We start from the raw sequence: 22,239 nt of genomic DNA on the forward strand, positions 1-22,239 counted from the left end.
CCAGACAGCTTCCGTCTGAATGCAGTACTTATACCTCAGAATTATACGGCATTGTTCTAGTCCTAGAGAATATCAAAGAAGACTCGTATACCAAATCCATTACGGACTCGTTAAGTGCTGTTAATGCTCTACAGTGTAAATTCTTCCCTAGTCATCCGCTGGTACAAAAAATTTGGGCACAGCTACTAGAACTTCACAGACATGGACAGCTAGTAATGACTGTCCTGGACATGTTGGAATACCAGGAAACGAGCAGGCAGATTTAGCTGCTAAATGTGCTACAAATGTGATACCATCTAATTTCAGGACTCCTTATATTGACCATAAATCCATTTATCAAACAGATATATAAACAACAGTGGACACACATGTGGCAAGATCAAGCAAATAATAAACTTCTTGAAATCAAGAGAGAACCCAAGCAATGGCAATCCAGTCTGAGACAAAAAAGAAAGGAAGAAACCATCCTAGCCAGATTACGCATTGGTTATACATTCCTTACTCATAGCTACCTACTAACAAATAATGATCCTCCACAGTGCAGTAACTTCTTATGCTCATTAACAGTAAAACATATCGTCATGGAATGCCCGCTATATCTGAAATAGCCGACCGGGCTAACTGGGTGGGTCAAGTGCCTGCCTAGCAACCCAAAGGTCGCAGGTTCGAATCCCGCCTCGGGCTTGGATCAAAGTACTGCAAAAACCTTGGGAGGTGCATTATGGTCACAGAAGCTGATGTGCCAACAACGACAAAAAAAAAAAAAAATATCTGAAAGAATGGAAAACTGCTTTCTTTTCTCATTTTCATAACTCCAGCCAGTTATCATTACAGTGTGTTCTAGGAAATCATGATGATATGGATGACATTTTTCTCTTTCTAGAATTGATATATAAATATCACAATATATGAGCCATATCATGTGTAAGACAAACGAAGAAGATATTAGACAATAATCAGTGCATTATAGCCTAAGTTGCTGATGCACCAACAAATTTAAGAACAACAACAATCTTATCTGTAACCTCTTCGTATGATTTGTCTTTTTCAAATTCTTTGAAGCCTTTTATGTGCCATGGGCATGTAAAAGCACTATCTCTTCCATGCACTATTTAAACAACTTTTAGTAATTTCTACCCAGGCCTTATTAATATTTAAGATGGCATGGTAAATATTGTAAGATTTCCAAAAATCTCTTAACGTAAATTTTTTCTCATTGTCTACTGCAGACAATGCCTGAGCAAATGTTGTGCATAAATAGTATTCTTTTAAATTCGAAATAACACCCTGATCCATAGGTTGGATGAGTGAAGTCGTGTTTGGCGGTAGAAATATTGACTCTCACATTCGAATTGAAATCATCTAGATGCATAGGATGTCCAGGAGCATTATCTAATAGAAGCAAAATCTTGAAAGGAACGTCATTGTCTTTATAATATTTTTCAACCTCGGGAATGAAGCAGCATTTAAACCAATCCTCAAAGAGAGATATTGTTATCCATGCTCTCTGGTTTATTCAAAAATGCACGGGTAGGGTGGCTTTATTAATGCCCTTAAATGCACTAAGATTTCCAGAACGGTACACAAGCAGTGGTTTTAATCTGTAATATTCTTCTGCATTAGCCCAAGCAAGAGCACGGCCCAATCTTTTGATGCCTTGAAAAGATTAGCCCCAAGCAAGAGCACCGCCCAATCTTTTGATGCCTTGAAACCTGGCATTGTATTTTCCTCTTTGGCAATATATGTTTGATCGGGCATTTTTTTTCCAATACAGAGCAGTCTCGTCAATGTTAAAAATTTGTTGCATTGAATAGCCACCTTCATCAATAATTTTTTCCAACACATCACAAAATTTCTCTGCAGCTGCAGAATCGGCACTGGCGACTTCACTGCATACTTTAATGTTGTGGAAACCAGCGCGATGCTTGAACCTATTAAACCACCCGTTGCTTGCCACAAACTTGGGTTGGGGTTTGCCGTACTTATCCTTAATATCTTTATAAATACTTGTTGCTTTTGCTTGAATGGTCATTAGAACCAGGGGCACTCACTCACTTCTGAATCTGATTTTCGATCCATATTATTAACAGCTGTTCCATCTTCGATATACACCTGAACGCTGTTTTGTGATCACTGTTGATCTTAAGTGCATTGATTCTTTTATACATACACTGTCCTTTAAAATAGTATTTACTGTTGAAGCAGCAAGACCCAATTCCTTTGCAATAGATGACAAACTTTGTCTTACTTTGTACTTCTTAATCATTTTCATCTTCATTTCTAAATCAATTTTGTTTCATTTCCTGGCACTGCCAGCACTTGCACCTTTCGTTGGTTGCTTTCCCTTTATCATTGTAATACGTAAATAGGAATGAAGAGAAGTTTCTGAAAATTTGTATTTTATATGATTGAAGATTTCAGTGAAGGGGAACACATTTCACCATAATAGTGTAAAAACCCACACAATTTCAGTTATCGGTATTATCGCAAATGCAATAAGATTGAGTTTACTCCCCGTTTATAATTAGATGCACGAACAGAAAAGCCCAATAAACCGGAAAGTGCAAATTGTTTTATGGTTGTGACCTCCAGAAACGTGCTTTAGAAAAATATCACAAAGGCGTTCAAAATTGATTCTTATAACGGGAACATATGATAACGATGAAAGGATAGTGCAATTTCCATTATAAATATGACCTTTTAGAGAGATAAATAGCTTAGTAATATAGCGAAATTTTCAACTTCCAAGGACTTGGAATGAATTAGAAAAAAAAAAAAAATCAATGTGTTATTGGGGTCACATTAATAATATATTTTCACGATACCTCCATTTATTCCCACGGAATGCAAAATACATTTCCACGATTTTTTCAAGTTTGTATGGGCCAGGAAAAAGTTACATTAAGTTGAATTTCTGTAAGTCGAGTATTATGTAAGTTGGAGTTCCTGTAATTGGAATGCTGGTAATGGGAGTAATGTGTCACAACATACAGTACATTGAACCCTGCTGAAAATGGGACTGCGTAGCCGCAGGTGCTTTGAGTGCCCATGCTAACTATGGTTCACCAGTGACAGCGCCTACAATGGGCACACGAGCATCGAAACTGGACCTTGAGTGATTGGAAGATGGTCATCTCGTCTGACAAATCACATTTCCTGTTGCACCATGTGAACGGCCGGGTACGTGTGCATTTTTTACATGGAGACGTGTTGGCGTCTGAAGGCACCGTGGGACGAAAACAAGCCGGTGGCGGCGGTGTCATGCTTTTGGCGATGTTCTGCTGGGATACCCTGAGTCCGGTCATCCATGTGCTGGGCACTCTGACGTCTACTACCTGCCTAAACATTATTGCTGACCAGGTACACCCTTTCATGGCAACGGTCTTCCCTACTGGCAGTGGCATCTTTCAGCAGGATAATGCACCATGCCACACTGCCTGTATTATTAGAGACTAGTTCTTGGAACATGAGAAAGACTTCCAGGTATTGCCCTGGCCTCCAAATTCCCCAGACATCAATCCCATCAAGCATCTGTGATTTGTGTTGGAACAGCAACTCTGATCTGCGGCATCTCAACCATGGGCCTTACAGGAGTTAAAGGATCTGCTGGTTATGTGTTGGTACCAGATACCACAAGACACATTTAGAAATCTTGTAGCGTCCATGCCTCGCTGGGTACAAGCTGTTTTGGCTGCACGTGGAGGACCAACATCATATTAGGTATGTAGTCATAATGTTTTGGCTCATCGGTGTATATGCACACACACACATATATATACTTTTTTTTTTTTTTTTTTTTTTTCATGTTGTGTGTGTATATTAGAGCTGTGAATATTGCTTATACAGGCACTGACATTTGCGGTCATCTATTTCTTTCTTTATTTATTTTTATAATTAAATATTTTATTTTTATTATTAAACATTTTATTTTTACACTTTTATATATATATATATATATATATATATATATATATTCACACACATATAAGAATGGAAACCAAACTATAATCACTGCTGTGTAAGTGAATCACAGTTCCCAAAGGGATAGTTGAGTGGTAGAAAACAAAATGGTTATCAGTGGTCACTGCTGTTTGTGGACTAATGGTATTAGTTGAGTCCCACATAGTTCAATAGTGGACCTATTGTTGTTTTCCTTATTTATTGATGATATTGATAAAGATATGGCATTCTTAATGTCTGAGTTCGCAGACGATATAAAGGTTGGCAGAGTGGTTAATGACAGTAATCAAGACATGCTACTGCAACATGATCTAGAAAAATTAGGCAGATAGACTGAGAAGTGGCAGTTGAAGTTTAACATTGACAAATGAAAGGTACTGCATATGGGAGCAATAATCCGAGATATGAAGTTCTCTGAGCAGTGCAGACAGACTGTTAGGCTATCTCATGGAGTTTTGTTAATGATTTTGATGAATTTTGTTAGCAGGGTTAATGAGGTGATTACCCCATTGTATAAGGCAATGGTTAGGCTGAATCTTGAGTACTACATACAGGTCTGGAAGTCCCATTTTAGGAAGAATGTGGATCTGTTGGAACAGATAAGGGGGAAACAAAAGGGTGCTTTCACCTAGAAAGCCTTCAGTTCTGCAAATTGCATTGTACGTAACCTAAGCACTTGCAAGGTGATCTGATTGAGGTGTTTAAGCTTTGAATATATTGATCAAGTCCAGTGTTAATGCATTCTTCCTCTTGCTCTGACCACACATGTGAGGGCCATAAATTCAAATTGAGGAAGGATAGTTGCAGGATAGATTGATTGTTGATAGATTGATAGTTGATTGTTTGAACAAGATTCCAACTGTTTTTGTGGAAGTGGGTAGTTTTAATAAATACAAGGAAGAACCAGACAAACTATTAGAGGGGATGGATATGGAAAGTGCTGTTTTTTTTTTTTTGGCGCCACCGTAGCCAAGTGGGAAGGAGCAGCAGTGCGTAGCACATGCTTCTTGATTAGACCAGGGTTCGAGCCCGTCATCACCAAATACGGAGGATGCGGAAAGGTCAGGGAATGACCACTGCATATCCTGGAGCAATATGGCCTTAGTTGCTAATACTCCTAAAAACCAAATAACAAGCTGTTTTTTTTTTTTTTTTTTTTTTGGGCTAATGCTGTATAAGTATGCTTTTCTGCATCATTTTCCACTACTAATAGTACTAATATTCTCTTGTATTAAAATTGGAAAATGTAATTCACTTACACACATATGCACACACTGTATATAAGCTGTTATACAATTAGTAAGCACTGTGCCATTAACTGAATGATAATGTGATATAGAGTTACTTATCTAAAATGATTCCACACATCAGCTTGACATTGCCACAGTGACTTAAGGTCCATTGATACAACCTAGTTACAACAAGCATGCCTTTATTTCTTTCTGTGTGTGTGTGTGTGTGTGTGTGTGTGTGTGTGTGTGTGTGTGTGTGTGTGTGTAGAACTTAACATTTAAGCTGGAGTTCAGTAATTTTGACATATTCCATTCTCGGGTGGCTTCAAATACTGATTTTCTGAAAATAAATTAATTTCTATACTGAAAAAGCCCCAGGTGATTTTGTGATTTTGTGATCAACAGAGAGTGCAAATTCTGTGAATTTGCACTCTCTGTTGAAAAAATAAAATTTGTTTCCTTGTTTTCATCATTACCTTAACACTCAAATTAAATAATCTTCAGTAAAGGAAGCATTGTACTAGATCAGGAGGAAAAGCAACCTTTCTTTTCTTAGTTTCTCCTTTTTATTACTATCCCCCTACTGCTTGGTCACAAAGGTGACACTGCTCCTGCCTCCATGTGGCTGGGTCAGTAATCTGGAAGGGGAAAAAAGCTCTCCCTTCAGGGTGAAATGGAGCAAACAGTTCCTATAGCCCAGAAATCCGCTGGGTGCATAGATGAAAACCTCACAGGGTGAAAACAATTGGAGCCTGATTTTGTTGTAGCTAAATGTCAAAAGACTGACATAGATAGAATCCGAACTCAAACATTCCTTATTATACATTCAACTCAAGAACCTTGGAAAACTGGCCATTCCTAATGCAGAAATGCCTTGCCTTGAAAGTATTATAGGTACTCCCAAGACAGTTTGTCGTTTAAGATCGAAAGACTTACTAGTTGAAGTTGCCACTGCTCGATAGTCTGAGCAACTACTACAACTAAAAAAACTTTTGGTGGAACTTCTGTTATTGTTTCACCACATGTATTTCTGATCATGTCAAGAGGTATTATCACTGAACGGGGCTTCATCAACATGTCAGCTGAAGAGCTAAAACAAGAACTGCAAGATCAATAGTCATCAATGTCAGATGAATTATGACAAAGAAGGATGGTATACTAGTTCCCATTCGGAACATAATACTCACTTTTGCTAACTCCAAACCACCAACAGTGATCAAAGCAGGTTATCTTAACTGCCCTGTTAAAAGCCTACATTCCAAATCCCTTATGCTGCTACAAGTGCCAGACGTTTGGGCACTCATAGACAGTCTGCAGAGGAGCAGCTACCTTGTCACATGTGGATCCACTTCACACACACTAATATTGATTGCACAGCTACAACACCCAGATGTCTTAACTGCAGAGAAGCATATCTGGCATTTTCTAAGGAGTGTTCCCTTTAGAAACTTCAACTAGTAAGTCTACCGATCTTAAACAGCAAACTGTCTTGGGAGTACCTATAATACTTTCTAGGCAAGGCATTGCTGCACTAGGAATGGCCAGTTTTCCAAGGTTCTTGAGTTGAATGTATAATAAGGAATGTTTGAGTTTGGATTCTGTCAATGTCAGTCTTTTGACGTTTAGCTACAACAAAATCAGGCTCCGGTTGTGTCCCGAACATGCTGTTGCAGAATCCAGTAAATCCCACAAAAGCCTTGCTAGTGTTGCAAGTGACCAATCCACAAGTTCCAGTCAATATCTGGGAAGTTAAAATTCCCCATTATAAGACAATCAGATTTACTGGTCTACTCTGTTTCTCTGTACAGTGGTTCATTGTACTCATGAGTCATTAGGCCTATAACACACTCCTGCCCTCAATTTTGTTTTCCCAGTGCTAATATCACACCAAACTGACTCAACATTGCACTGTCCACACATGTCAGCTGGATGCACTTCCATAGATTTTGTGTGTTTATTAACTAACAGCATAATCCCTCCTGCCTTTCTATACTGTCTATCCTTTCTGTGCACATTGTACTCCAATTCTAATTCTGCATTCCTTATATCTGTGTGACACCACATCTCTGATATCCCAACAATATCTACCTTTGATGTCTTGACCAGCACCTCAAAGTCATGAAATTTATTTACTAAACTCCTAGCATTGGTGTCCCCGTAGCCGAGTGACCAGGAGCGAGAGTGCAGTAGCACGCGCTCTTTGAGTAGACCGGGGTTCAAGCCCCTGACTGCTAAATACGGTCGATCTGCCAACCCGCACTGAACCAGCGTGGCAGATTATGGTCCATTTCCCTCAGCATGAATTGTTGAGGAGGCTTCCATCCTGCAGTGGGTTGATAATGGCTGCAGCTTTAGCATTGGTGTACATGCATCTGTTCTTACTCTTAGCTATCCTAACACTGCCCATGTGTTTACTTGTTCCATGATAACTCCCAGCAGTCCTGGAAATCCCCAGCATCTTGCTTTCCAGACTGCTGCTCATTTCAATAGAAGCAAGAATCACTTTGGCCTCTGCCTACAGCTACTGTTAATGTATTAGTCTGTGAATCCTTCGAAGCTAGCAGTTTTCCGACCCATCTAACACTGCCTCAATAGCATCAGCAAATATTCTTGCACTCTTTCGATTTAAGTGTATCCCATCCCTGTAGAAGCAGTTTCTCCTGTTAACAAGCACAGGCCATGCCGGGAAAAATTTTACACCATGACCCTTGCACAGTCTCTCCAGGGCTGAATTGATTGACAAGGCTCTCATAATATGCTCCTTCCTATTGAGCAGAATTGCAGACACTTTCAAATTTAATCCACCAACTCGCAACTTTTTCTCAACATTGACCTGTACTTGTTAAGTAAGTTTGCAGATCTCCTGCTCTTACTGTTTAGTGACGTGTACAACATCACCCTTTGTGCAGGGGCAGTCCTAGGGTATGTGGCACCAGGGTGCCAATTGCAATTTGGCACCCACTTAAAACTTTTCTTCATATGTGCATGTAAGTTAAGTTTTCAGGCTCCCCTTTAACATTGGTGCATGGGTGTAGTGCACCCCTGGCGCCCTTGGGATGGCCTACCCCTGCTTTCTGCTCTTAAAAGATGTCATCTGCTCTACAACATCATCAACTTGTGCCCCTAGCAGACTTACCCTGGTCCTATCCACCTATTCTTTTTGCATAATATATTTCCCGTCCCCCTGACAATAGAGTCACCTACAATAACTAGCTCCTGTGGGACCAGCGCATTCTGCCATGAAGATTGCTGCTGTGTTGCCTGATGCACAAGAGTGAGCTCTGGCATTGAGTTGGACAGCTGAGAGCTTGATGTGGCTCCCATACAACCCCAGGGGCTCACATCTGGTGAGTATGGGCTTGGCACACCCAGGGTTCTCAGCTGGATATCATCATTCTTCTCTTTCTTCACGATTTCCTTCTCTCTCTCTCTCTCTCAGGCTCCTCTGTAGCCAGGTGGGCAGGAGAGCAGTGCGTAGCACACGTTTCTTGATTAGACCGGGGTTCGAGCCCGTGCCCACCAAATACGGAGGATGCGGAAAGGTCAGAGAATGACCATCGCATATCCCTGGAGCAATATGGCCTTAGTTGCTAATGCTCCTAAAAACCAAATAACAAGCAAACAAGGCACCTCCGTAACCAGGTGGGAAGGAGCAGCAGTGCGTAGCACACGCTTTTTGATTAGACTGGGGTTCGAGCCTGTCACCATCAAATACGGAGGATGCGGAAAGGTCAGGGAATGACCACCACATATCCCGGAGCAATATGGCCTTAGTTGCTAATGCTCCTAAAAAAAACCAAATAACAAACAAACAAAACTCTCTCTCTCTCTCTCTCTCTCTCTCTCTCTCTCTCTCTCTCTCTCTCTCTCTCTCTCTCTCTCTCTCTCTCTCTCTCTCTCTCACACACACACACACACACACAGAGTAACTCAGAAATTTTTTTTGGCTGGTGCAGCATAAGCCTCAGGCTTCCTTGCACCATATGGCTAATAATAATATTAATTCCTTCGAGGGCATCTACCCTACTTTTCAGACTCTTTTAAACGCCCATCAGAACACTGAGTTGGCACCTAATTTCTTGCCGGTCTCTGCACCTAGCACACACAAAGACATCCTCCATGGCTAGATGATGTCCTGTTCCAGAAAATCTGCAAACATTCCAAAAGTTGCACTTTTTTTAGGCTAAGATGCATTGGAGAATTGCCCCCCCCCTCCGGTTCTCTCCTGAGTCACAGCATTCCCACTACTTTGTGTTTGTTGCTTTGCTGATTTAGTCTGGGGCAAGATTTCCATTTAAATACTATTTAATTGATTAACAATGAAAAGTAATAAAGTTGATAAATTTAATTTACAATACTGCGCTAAGCTAATGCAGTGATACATATTATGCTGTTTAGTTCTTACGTTATACCTTATGCTATCAAGTACGAGATATATGCTATCAAGTTATGCTATCCTATAATGATCACAATATTAATTACGTATATCCTTAGCTAAATATAAGATATATGCCCTACAAGTGATTAAAATCTTCAATACTTATTTAACATGATTAAAAATGTAGTATTCTTTTGCACTGCTCGTTACGTTCTACGATCTTCCTGTTGAACACTGATACAATAGTGGTACAAGCAGTGAGTTGTAACTTACAATAATCACTAGCTAAATTAAAAAAAAACAAGCTAATGAACACTACTGAGCCTGTTTAATATCTTTGTAAAACACAATTTAATACGTCAATCAATCAAAAATACTGTAAAAATATGCAAAACACTTATCGTTTGCAGATCAAACTTCAGCCGCTGTTTCCTTGTAATGACTTTCCTTTGCAATATGAGATCAGTGCATTTCATAGCAAATTCAGTTGGCCCATGTATGTTGTTCAAAAACAGTGGTATATATTACATTACATTATTTGTAATACATGGTTATCACTAGCTAACAGTGGTATATGAATTAGTTCTTAAAAGTACATTTTGGCAGCCTTTTTGTGTTCAGTACCTAGTGTAACATGTTCATTTAATCTGGTTTGCTCTGTAGAATTGCCATAGAAACCATAATCCTTCTGTATTGTCATGTGTCTATATGCTGATTTGAGGCTATTGGTGCTTACTGGTAAAATGGCTGATTTGTGTGTATTGTCTACAACAGATTGGCACAATAATTTAACATGACCGAGATTGTTTAGTCTCTCTTTTAACAAAACAAATTATGTGAATGTGTTACAGTCCAAGATGAGTACTTTTACATTTTATTTCTTTTTAAGAAAATCAGTTTGAACCATCATTATATAACAAGCAATAGCAAAATTGAATAGTGAGTGCACTAACCCAGTAGATTTTAGATACTGCATTACTATTCATAATCCAAATAAAGATGTTACTACATTAGTTAATTTTAAGAACAGGCAAAATTGATATAAAGTTATTGTACAGTTATATCTTTTATACTAGTATATTCCAAGTACAAATGCAACTAAATAAATATCATATTTATTTTTAGTATTAGAAATGGAAATATGATACAAGAAAGCAAAGCTTATGCAGCATCTACCAAAAAAAAAATATATATATACTTTTGCCCATTCCTTCTAATAATTACTTCATATATATATATATATATATATATTTTTTTTTTTTTTTTAAAGTTTTTTTCAATTTTTTTCAAGCTGTTCACTTCTACTACACTAAGTAGAAGTTTATTCTGTAAATCAGACTGAATGCAAATTTATACACATCCATTCCACAATTATCCATTTTTTTTAATTTCAATTTGTTACGTTATATATAAATTTGTTTGTTGCCCATGCCTTCTAATAATTAGTTCAAACTTTTTTTTGTTTTTTACATTTTTTTCAAGCTGTCTACTTCTGCTACACTAGGTGTAAGTTTATTCTGTCAATCAATTACTCTCAGACAATGCAAATTTATGCGCATCCATTCCACAATCATCCATTTTTTTTTAAATTTAAATTTGGTACCCCTACGTGTGTCATCTGAGAAAGAGTAAACATGCCATTAGAATTTAGTTTACTTAACTCTGTTAAACTGGATGCTTAGTGTCCAGACACAGAAATTTACAGAAACACAGTTTTTTTAAGGTTGAGAAGATGAAAGATGATACTTGTTAACATTAGATTTGAATTTATGTAGATTGTCACTTTCAGGAAATACAGTAAAATGTTAATACAAACTCAGTTTATACAAAGTACTCATTTATATGAAGTACATGCTATTCCCCTGCAAAAGGATATGCTTTTCTATGTAAATATATTCGTTTATTACAAAATTCGGTTAATATGTATTAAAAAATTAGTTTTCACCACATGAGAAATAAATATTGTTATTTTGTACATTTAATACAAATCTTGGCACAGTTGTCCGATTATTGCCCCTATTACTGCCTCTGGCCATCCAGTTCCCTGCTTCCCAAAGAATGCACTGACTTGTTAGAAATTATTTTTGTATAAACAAAATCAATTTATAGTAGTTGCAACCACAGAGTAGTAACATATCTTACTACTTTGTGGCTACAACATAAGTGCGCTCTGAAAAACATCATGCTAAATTAACAAAAGAATAAAAACAGTTTTTCTAATTTGTTTACATACACTCCCTCGCTCTCCACGGGATTAAGGTCAATTGCAATTGGTAAGCCAGTTCAAAGAGTCTTTTGCTACAGTATACAGTAATCTACTTTTTGTGCCATTTTATCTAAGCTGATGTCTTTTTCAGAACTTGTCTTTAAATTAATTTAAAGTTTGTTTATATTAAATCTCATCTAGTAGTGATATGGTTACAAAACATAAATTGACAGAGTTGAACCGGAAATTAAACTGAAAATTATACAAGAGGCTGATAGGATTGAACTTAGCAAAACAGACATTGCAAAGGAATGCTACATCCCTTTGCCTACTTCATCTACAATACTGAAAAATCAAAACAAACTTGAACTGCATGACGCTGGAGTAGCAATAAAAAACAGGAAACGAATTCCTTGTTCAAAACACGAGGAGCATGAAACAAAATGGTTCGAGTTGTTGTTGTTGTTGTTATTTGGTTTTTAGGAGCATTAGCAACTAAGGCTATATTGCTCCGGGGATATGCGGTGGTCATTCCCTGACCTTTCTGCATCCTCCGCATTTGGTAGCTCACGAGCTCGAACCCCGGTCTAATCAAGAAGCATGTGCTATGCACTGCTGCTCCTGCCCACCTGGCTACGGAGGCGCCACGGTTCGAATGTACCAACAAATGTGTGCATCTAATTTGCCAATATCAGGCCCAATTTTGCAAGAAAGTGCAAATTATCTAGCTCAGCAACATTTGAATTAGTGATTTCAGCAGAAGTGGATGGCTCCAAAGATTTAAAGACAGGAATAACTTGGTTTCGCAGAATGTTTGCGCCAAGTCTTGATTAGTCGACAAGGAAAAGGCTACAGACTGGTTGTGTTCTGTACGGTCCATCCTTGAAAAATATGAGGCAAAAGATATTTTTAATCGACGAGACAGGTTTATTTTATGATTTGCTGCCAAACAAAACATTTGCTGTTTGAGGAGAGTCTTGTCATGGTGGAAAATTAAGTAAACAAAGACACATTCTGTTATGCTGCAATTCAAATGGCAGTACAAAACTATGCCCACTTGTGATTGATAAGTTTACCAAGCCAAGATGTTTTAAAGAAGTTAACCAACTTCCCTGTGGCTTATGGTCAAAATTTTTCAATCTTGGTTATCAAAAGTGGACGAAGAATGGCTTCAGAAAAAAGGAACATTTTGATGATTCTAGATCATTATACAGCACATTCTGTCGAGACACTTAAGTTGACAAATGTACGGCTGTTGTTTTTAACTTCCTGTTACCATCCATAGCCGAGTGGTCAGGAGCAGGAGTGCAGTAGCGTATGCTCTTTGAGTAGACTGGGGTTCAAGCCCCTGTCTGCTGAATACGGTCGATCTGCCAACCCGCACTGGACCAGTGTGGCAGATTATGGTCCATTTCCCTTAGCATGAATTGTTGAGGAGGCTTCTATCCTGCAGTGGGTTGATAATGGCTGCACTTTTTACTTTTTTTTTTTTTTAAAGCAGTAATTTATATTAATTTAATCTATATGGACTATGTTCTGTACTTTCCTAATTGTGTATATATGCTCAAATTTTTGTGTATATACAGAGTATTAGGTTTATTAGACTTAAATTATGTGAACGCCCACTCTGTATTAAAAAGTAAAAAGTAAAGTGCAACCATTATCAACCCACTGCAGGATGGAAGCCTCCTCAACAATTCATGCTGAGTGTATTGGACTTAATCAATTAAGCATGTATAATTTTTTGTATTGATATTCAAGGTTTGTAAAATTTTTTTTTTTTTTTTGTTTTGCAGACTAGTTTCTACGGTGGGTTTGTTGGTGTCACTAGTTTGGGCTTCTGGCAGCATGGGATTTTGCTGGCTCTGCCATAAAAGAGTTCTCTTTTGGTATTGTGCAATTTTTTTTATAGTAAGGAATGCTGTTTCATGGGACTTGCACTGTTATATCTTCTATATTTAATTCTTTGAGGACAGTACATATGTAATTGCAGCCTGTCTACTTGTGACTTGGATGGGTACTTTGAAGCAGCCTTCCTGGTGACCACTTTCTAGTAGCAAAGTGGCCAGAAATAACTAAACAGCACCACACACACACACACACACACACACACACACACACACACACACACACACACACACAATACACTACACAAACAAATCATTATACCTCACTTCTGGCCATTTTATAGGGTTTTGTCTCATCACAGTGTACCAGACTAAATGTGCAGGAGCCACATTATATATGAGACAACACATGTCCCCTGCTCCATGCCCATCGTTGATGACACAGATTTATAGATGTAATCACATATATCTATTGGGAAGTATCCTGATTTTTAATTTATTTTTGGCATAAAAATATCACAAATATTGCTTCCTCTGCATAAAAAAAAAAAAAAAAAAATACACTGGATTTATTATGCTTATTTAAAAATCAGTGCTCTACACTGGATTTCCTTTGCTTTTGTATTTGTCATTTGTATATTTAAAAAAATTAGTTTGAAATTATAGTACAAAAAACTTGATTATCTAGGTGTTAGCTAATCATTTTGTGGTCCAACTTTGCTTTTATAAATTTTTCTTAGTCATTATCCATTTACATTTTTGTTGTTTGTTAACATTTTAGAACATTAACTTCAACCTTTCTTACTTTGTTTACAAACACATGCAAAGGCAGTACTTTTTTTTTTTTTTTTTTTTGAAATTTATTCAGTGAATGCATTAACTGTTAGACCCTTCATTTTCATGTTAATAGATAATTAAATCCCAGTACACTACATTATGATGTAAAAAAAATTATCATTTGAAATCATGTGAATTTGTAATCAGTTTATTATTATCAAAAAAAAAAAAAAAAAATATATATATATATATATTTTTTTTTAATTTCAGGTTGAAAATCAGAGAACAGATACATTTGGTAGCTATAATTCTGGTGGCAGATTAAATTCTATATTTTCAGAAGTTCAGCAGTTGATATCACAGAACTTTCAGAAAGAAGCAGCTTACATTCCTCAGTCTGACATTGAAAGTGAAGTTGATGAAGGTCCATCCTTAAATTTAGATGGAATAACGAAAGAACAACTTGTGACTGCTGTTCAGAAGCATAGAAGCAGGGTTCAAAGGTATAAAGTACGATACAGTGAGGTTCGTTTCTGCTTTTTTTTTTTTTTCTGTCATAGGCTTAATAAACAGTTTTGCATAATATGAAAAGTATCGTTGTTAAGTTCATAGTGTTTATTTAAACTAAATAAAAATTAGAACACCAGCTGAAATTCAGTAAAACTGGTTAATTCAAAGTTCAAGGGACCAAAATTATGTTTATTTCAGTTTAAACTTGTTTGAAGTATTTGGACAAGTTTAAGTACATGTTAGTATTGATCATTTTAAAGTTTTATTTGGCTGCTCATATTAATACTGCACAAAATTTTGTATTTTTCTCATTTAAAACGTTAAAAATCTTTAGTTTCATTGTAATAGATGTTTGTGTATAGATGATTAATACCTGAATTTATGAGCTGCACATGTTTTCCTGTCCTTAGCTTTTATTTTTCAGTTGCTTCACAACTCCAAAAATGTGGGTGAAGCGACAATAATTTTCATTGTCACTTCACCCACATTCATGTGACTTGACTGGTCTTTTTCTCAGTATACCACTAACATTTTTTTCCCTCTAAAATTGCTGCATTTGGTGTTATATTTTGTATTTAATATGTAGGACTTTTTAGTGATTTGCACTTTGCATATGAGATAATTTTCAAAAAAATATTTTTGCATATGATTCAGTGATTTGCATGTACTCCAATGTTCAGCTTGCTTGAGTAGGTTTGAAAAACACAGAAATATACCTGCTATTAAATCTACATGCTTGGAATATATATTTTGGTTAAGGAAGTTTAAAGAAATAAAAAGAGGTAAAAAGCAAAATTTTCAGGCATTCTTGAATGTGTTCATTTGGTTCAAAATGATAAAAAAAGAAGTTAGTTTGGAAACAGACAATATGTTCATTCTGTGCAGATTTGTATTGTGCCAATTTCACTCAAACCATTATTTATATTTATAACGGGCTAGATGGCATATGCCTTCTAGTTTGTTAGAGTTAATAGTTGTGCATCATCATTATCACAGAAAAAATTATGGTATTACTGAAAAATTTCTGGATAACTTTTTTTTTTTTTTATCTGTAATATTTGTCTGGTCTGTCCTAGGTTGGTGCTTACTGAAAACATTTAGTAGGCACTAACTGTAGTTAAACAAGCAATTAAATCCTGGATTATTAGTGGCTAATGCAGCATGTATTTCTTAAACTTCATATTAGTGTCGCAATAAAGATATTCTCTCAATCAAAATTATATAGGCTTTTAGAAAGATACCCATTCTTTTTATTACTGAAAAATATCGACATTCCAAGCCATATTAAAAATATATATTCTGGAAGGGCATTTAGGTAGATGTCTGTTCTCCCTTACCCTGTCATAATAGAGTATAGAGTCAGTTTGCTTTCAGACTTAGGCATAATATGAACATTAACCCATTAGAGATATGAACGTTGGACTGTTTTTTTGCAAATGACACCACACCTGTATGACAGGCTTGTTTCCATGGTATTACTACAAAAATATAGTTGGGTTAATATTTTTTCTTAAAAATGATGCATACATTTAATTGATTGCCAAGATATTACAGGTGGACGTATAGGTATCATGATCACAGCATATTTTGTTATAGTTAATTATCACTGACCTTACTGTGAACATCCAAAAAGCAAGTCATTCTCTAATTTTATATGTTATTAACTGATTAGAACAGCTACATGTTATAGGAAAGCAGACTTATATCAAGGGGTTAACTGTACATGAAACTTTAGCAGTTGAACTAGCACTCTGCATAGTTTGTTGAAGATAGGAGAATTTGAGTGAATACATTTGATTAAAGTATTCCTGTAGTACATTGTGATAGAAACAGAGTTCACAAGTATAAAGTATGATACAGTGAGGTGGTTTCTCCTTTTTTCATAGGCTTAATAAACAGTTGTTGGTCTGAACAGCCTTCCTTGTCCTTATGTTGGATAGTGTCCTCACTTTCTCATTCCAAGTATGAATGAGTAACTGCCTAGGACCTGGGATTGATTGGAGACAAAAGCCATGAGATAAAAAAAAAAAAAAAATCCTAAAAAGCTTGTATTCAATGTTCAGCATATCTTTTTAAACATGGTCATATTTTACTTCCTACTAGAGTTAAAATATAGCTGGAATGTTGTTAAATTTAATTTAAATAGAATGAATTTTTCCCACAAAATTATTATTAAACAATTTTATGAAACAAAGACATTGTTTGGATTTATGAAATGTCTCTGTCTATAGCAATCCTTAATACCAATAACAAATGTTGCCCATTGTACAGTACTCAACATCCAATTATATTAAGGGAGGCAGCAATGGAGGTAAGCAAACCCTTAGCAATAATCATGAGAGAATTGTTGGATTCAGGAGAGGTTCTTATGGACTGGAGATGTGAAAATGTATCCCCAATCACAGAGGGGGGGATCAAAGGGTGACAAGAGTAATTAATTTCTGTTCTGGGGAAAATATTGCAGACACTGGTTAAAGAAGTAATGCCGAATCATCTAGACTGAAATGCACTTATATTGCAATCACAGTATAATGATGATTTAGGGGCAACTTGTCCGACCAGTCAGATTGGATACTATGATGCAGTAACAAAGGAACTAAATATCAAAAATAATTTTGATATCATATACTTGGATTTCAGGAAAGCTTTTGATACTGTTGCACATAAAAGACTGCTGTACAATTTGGAGCAGTATACATTAAGGGCAAGTTGTTGCTCTGATAAAGGGATGGTTGAGCGGGAGAAGACAGAGTGGTTATTAATGGATACTACTGTTCATGGACTAATATTATTAATGGAGTCCCCCAGGGTTCAGTGCTGGGGCCATTGTTGTTTTCTTTATTTATTAATGATATTAATGGTGGTATGTCAGGCTTAATGTCCAAGTTTTCAGATGATACGAAGGTTGGTAGGGTGGTTAATGATAGCAATCAGAGTAAATTACCGCAATAAGGTCTAAAAAATTAGACAGATGGGATGATAAGTGGCAATTGAAGTTTAACATTGACAAATGCAAGGTACTGCATGTGGGTAGTAGTAATCTCATTAATTTGTCAACTGTGTGGTTGAAACATACAGGGCAGTGGAAAATGAAAAAGACCAGGGGGTAATTGTGCAGTCAGATATGAAGTTCTTTGAGCAGTGCAGACTGGCTGCCAGGACAGCTCATGGGGTTTTGTCTATGATATACAGGAATCTTTCTAGTAGTGACAAGAAAGTGATTAGCCTGTTGTATAAGGCAATGGTTAGGCCACGTCCTCATTTTGGGAAGGCTGTAGATTTGCTAGAACGGGTGCAGAAATGGACAATGAGATTGGTGAAGGGAACAAAAGGATGGTCTTACCAAGACAGATTTTAGTTCTATAAATTGCAACATCTGAAGACTAGCACCCTGCAATGACCTGATTAATCTGATCCAAAAAGTAAAAACGTTTTGTTTATAAATATTGAAAAGTTTCTCCTGATTAATTTTGAAAATTCAAAATATCTTAAACATTTACTATTATTAATCAAAGAAGTTGGAGTTTTAAAATCTGTTCTGGACATTCTCTATCAATAAATAATTCAAAAATGATTTATTGATAGAGAATGTATCAATAAATAATTGTATGGTCAATATTGTATGGTCAAACATATGTTATCAGCAATTCCAAATATAGTTAATGATCCTTAGTGATGTCTGAAGTATACCATAGTAAATTATTAATGATTTAATTTTAAATTTGTGTGATTAAAAATTAACTTTTTTTTATTTAGGTTGTGAAAGCTTACAAAGAACTTCACGAAGAAAAGGAAAAGATAATGGTGAGAAATTATTATTTGCAATTTTATATTCTGATATTAGATTAGAGATATCTTAATCCTTGGAACTAATTTTTCTTTTTAAGGTTATTACAGCTATTGGTATATGAATTACGATGCTAAAATAATCATAATCTTTGGGAGAGGGAACAGTTTATACCATATTATCATTGGAAATATAAAATTATATAACAGCTAATGCCCAATAATATTTTATAATTAAAAAACACAAGATAAATGATTATCTTGTTTTTATTTTTAGTAATCACAGTACCATTGACTGGGGGGAAAAAAATCGAGAAAGATACAATCTCACATAAACAGACTATTTGCGTAAGGCTAGACTGCTAATGCTAGTTGTCTAAACTCAGCATCAACAACAACATCTTGTGGTTGTCACTGACTTAGATTCTTCCCCCTAAGTCAAAATCCATATAGTCGTTTGTTTAACTTCAACAATTTCTCCTCCACTTTGCTCTCAGTCATTACAAAATCATCAAGCACCCTGCTATAATTTGATAACTTTCTGGCATTTTCAAACCATAATAACTCCTCATGTGTGAATGTAGATGCAGAATACTCATTCAGTTTGTTTATCTGAGCAGGATCATCAACAGTCGAATCATCGATATCAAGTAGACCAATCTGATTCATCCCCTTCCTTTTAGAGTTTATATAAGTCAAGAAATCCTTGCTGTTTTTCTTAGCATCCTTTGCCAAAGATTTCTCGTAATCTGCCTTCACCTGACTAACCTCCTTTGTGACTTGATTATAGACTAGCTTATATCTGCCATAGGCTTCTGTGTTGCCTGATAATTTATATGCATCCCATGCATTTTTCTTCTCTGTCACGAGTCTCATTAGTTCATTTGATAACCACTTAGGCCTAAACCTTGAACAATATTTCTTAATAGGTATGAAACTTTTAGTAGCTTCCACGATTAATTCCTTGAATGCTTCCCACCTAGAATTTGCTGTTGGTAACATCATCAGTTGATCCCACTGTACAGAATTTAAACACTGTCTGAGACCACTGTAGTCACCTTTACGGAAGCAAAATCCCTTTCCTTTACCCGTAATGGTAATTATATCTTTAAGTAAATCCCACATCAGTACACTATGATCACTGCAACCTAGTGGTTCCTTTATCTGCAAATGTTTAATGCATGAATAATCACTGTTGATAAGCAGATCAAGAGTATTACCCTCTCTGGTTGCCTCTCGAACATGCTGTTGCAGAAAACAATCATCCAATAAATTCACAAGTCTTACTAGTGTGTGAGTGACCAACCCACAAGTTCCAGTCAGTATTTGGGAAGTTCCCTTCTAAGTACACGGTCGAAGTTAGAGGTCCTTTAGGCACTTCAGATCACAACTTGGTGATTGTCTCTTCTCCAATGGAGCCTTTATCTCACGGCTATTCCCAACCTTGTGTTGTTTGGCATTACAAGAATGCAAAATGGGATGACCTGCGAGACTTCTTTTCTTCTTTTCCGTGGTCGGATTACTGTTTCAAAAACTTCTTATGTCAATGTTTACTCAGATCGTGTCAGTGAAATTATCCTTGCAGGAATGGAATCCTTTATCCCACACTCCACTTTAAAATCTCGTCCTTTATCTAAACCTTGGTTTTCCAATAAATATGCTAAGGCTGTTCAAGAGAAGAATGTTGCATATCGTAATTGGCTTGTTTCTAATTCTTCAGTTTCATTTTCTGCCTACACCTAAGCTCGCAACATTTGTAAAGCAGTTATTAATCAGTCCAAACTAGTTTGAACAGGCTAAGAGTAGAAAACTTGCTTCTCGCCCTAATGGTAGCCGAGCATTCTGGTCTCTTGCCAAAGCTATTGGCCACAACTTTTGCCCATCTCTGCTCCCACCTCTGTCCAAACCAGATGGTTCTGTTGTCACTTCAGCCAAGGATAAAGCTGACCTGCTAGCATCCCATTTTTCTTCCAACTCATGTATTAATGATCTTGGTAAAACACCTCCCACCATTCCCAACATGCTCCATTCAGTGCCTCCTGTGGTCTTCCGTCAAAAGGATATCAGAAGGATTTTGATGAACCTTGATGCTAAGAAAGCTCCAGGTCCCGATGATATTTCTCCACTTGTTCTCAAAACCTGTGCTCCTGAACCTACTCCTATTCTTTGCAGCCTTTTTTCACTTTCTTATTCCAAAGGTGTTTTTTTCCTTCTGCTTGGAAATTTGCTCATATATCCAGCCAGTTCCTAAAAAGGGTGACAAATCCCTCCCATCCAATTATCATCCCATTGCAATTACTTCTACTCTTTCTAAAGTAATGGAGAAATCGCCGACCGGGCTAGCCAGGTGGGTAAAGTGCCTGCCTGGCAACCCAAAGGTCGTGGGTTCGAATCCCGACTCGGGCTTGGATCAAAGTACTGCAAAAACCTTGGGAGGTGCATTATGGGCACAGAAGCCGATGCGCCAACAATTACAAAAAAAAAAGGAGAAATCAATTAACCGCCAACTCTTAAACTACCTAGAAACCTTCCATCTGATCAACGATTGCCAGTATGGATTCTGTCAGTGTCGATCCACTGGTGATATTCTGGCTTATGTTACCCATTTGTGGACTAATTCAATGGAAAGGTTCGGTGAAACACAAGTAGTTGCTCTTGACATCTCAAAGGCTTTCGATTGTGTTTGGCATAAAGGTCTTCTAAATCAAAACATCTTATGGTTTGCCAACTGTTTTTTAGTAAGTGGTTATCCAGTTTTCTCTCTGATCGCTCACTGAGGGTGATGGTAGAATCCTCTCTGTCTTCTAACTTCTCCACTAATGCCGGTGTCCCCCATGCTCAACAAAACTCATCCGCTCCCCTACACACTACCCATGTTGGATCATGCCCTGGAACATTGACAACAACTATCCCTGAAGCAGATAGGAAGTCCTCAAGGATCTTGCCTCTCTCATCAGACTCTTCATTGCCCCCAGAGGACGGAGTTAGAATTGGAGTCCATTGCAATAATGATGTGACAACTTTGGAGTATATCTCTTATTTTCTCCAAGTAATTAACATACAGGTTTATACTATCAGAGTGCTGGCTGTAGAGGGAGACCATATAAACTCTACCTATAATGCCAATAACTTCAATACAAATTATATTTTCATTAGTTAGGCTTGAAATCTTGTTGACCACTGAGTGTGGCCTCCTCACTACTATCGCAACTTTTGGATTATCAGCATCTGACAGAACTCTATAATTTCTTGGATACCCACACACGTTACCTCCTACTATGTAGGGTTCCTACAATAGACTCACATCAATGCCTCTTTTTCCATTTATGAATGTATTTGAGCAACCATAGCTTTTGCTCTTTGTGCATTAAGCTGTAAAACGGTACAGCTTAATGCTCCAGTACAGTCAATTTCTATAGATTTTACGAACAACATCTCTTGCAATTTACAATCATCGAAATAATGAACGTATGCCCTTAGAAGAGCCTTATTGTCAGTAACTATGGATTCATCAATCTGAATAGAAAATTTTCTCGTTTTCTG

At 36.9% G+C, this 22,239-nt stretch overlaps 1 protein-coding gene across 3 annotated transcripts in view; it reads left to right on the forward strand.

The window, feature by feature from the left end:
• Positions 1 to 22,239, forward strand: part of LOC150079328 (uncharacterized) — a 486,833-nt gene that overhangs the window by 62,563 nt on the left and 402,031 nt on the right. For all 3 annotated transcript variants that reach the window (XM_090382736.1, XM_090382738.1, XM_090382737.1), the window contains exons 4-5: positions 14,671 to 14,925; positions 18,667 to 18,714. In XM_090382736.1, coding sequence (XP_090238862.1) covers positions 14,671 to 14,925; positions 18,667 to 18,714 — 303 coding nt within the window. The remainder of the gene's footprint in view (positions 1 to 14,670; positions 14,926 to 18,666; positions 18,715 to 22,239) is intronic.

This window comes from Mastigoproctus giganteus, chromosome 10 (genome assembly GCF_048544385.1).
Source record: "Mastigoproctus giganteus isolate SK-2022 chromosome 10, ASM4854438v1, whole genome shotgun sequence".
NCBI classification, from domain to species: Eukaryota; Metazoa; Arthropoda; class Arachnida; order Uropygi; family Thelyphonidae; genus Mastigoproctus; species Mastigoproctus giganteus.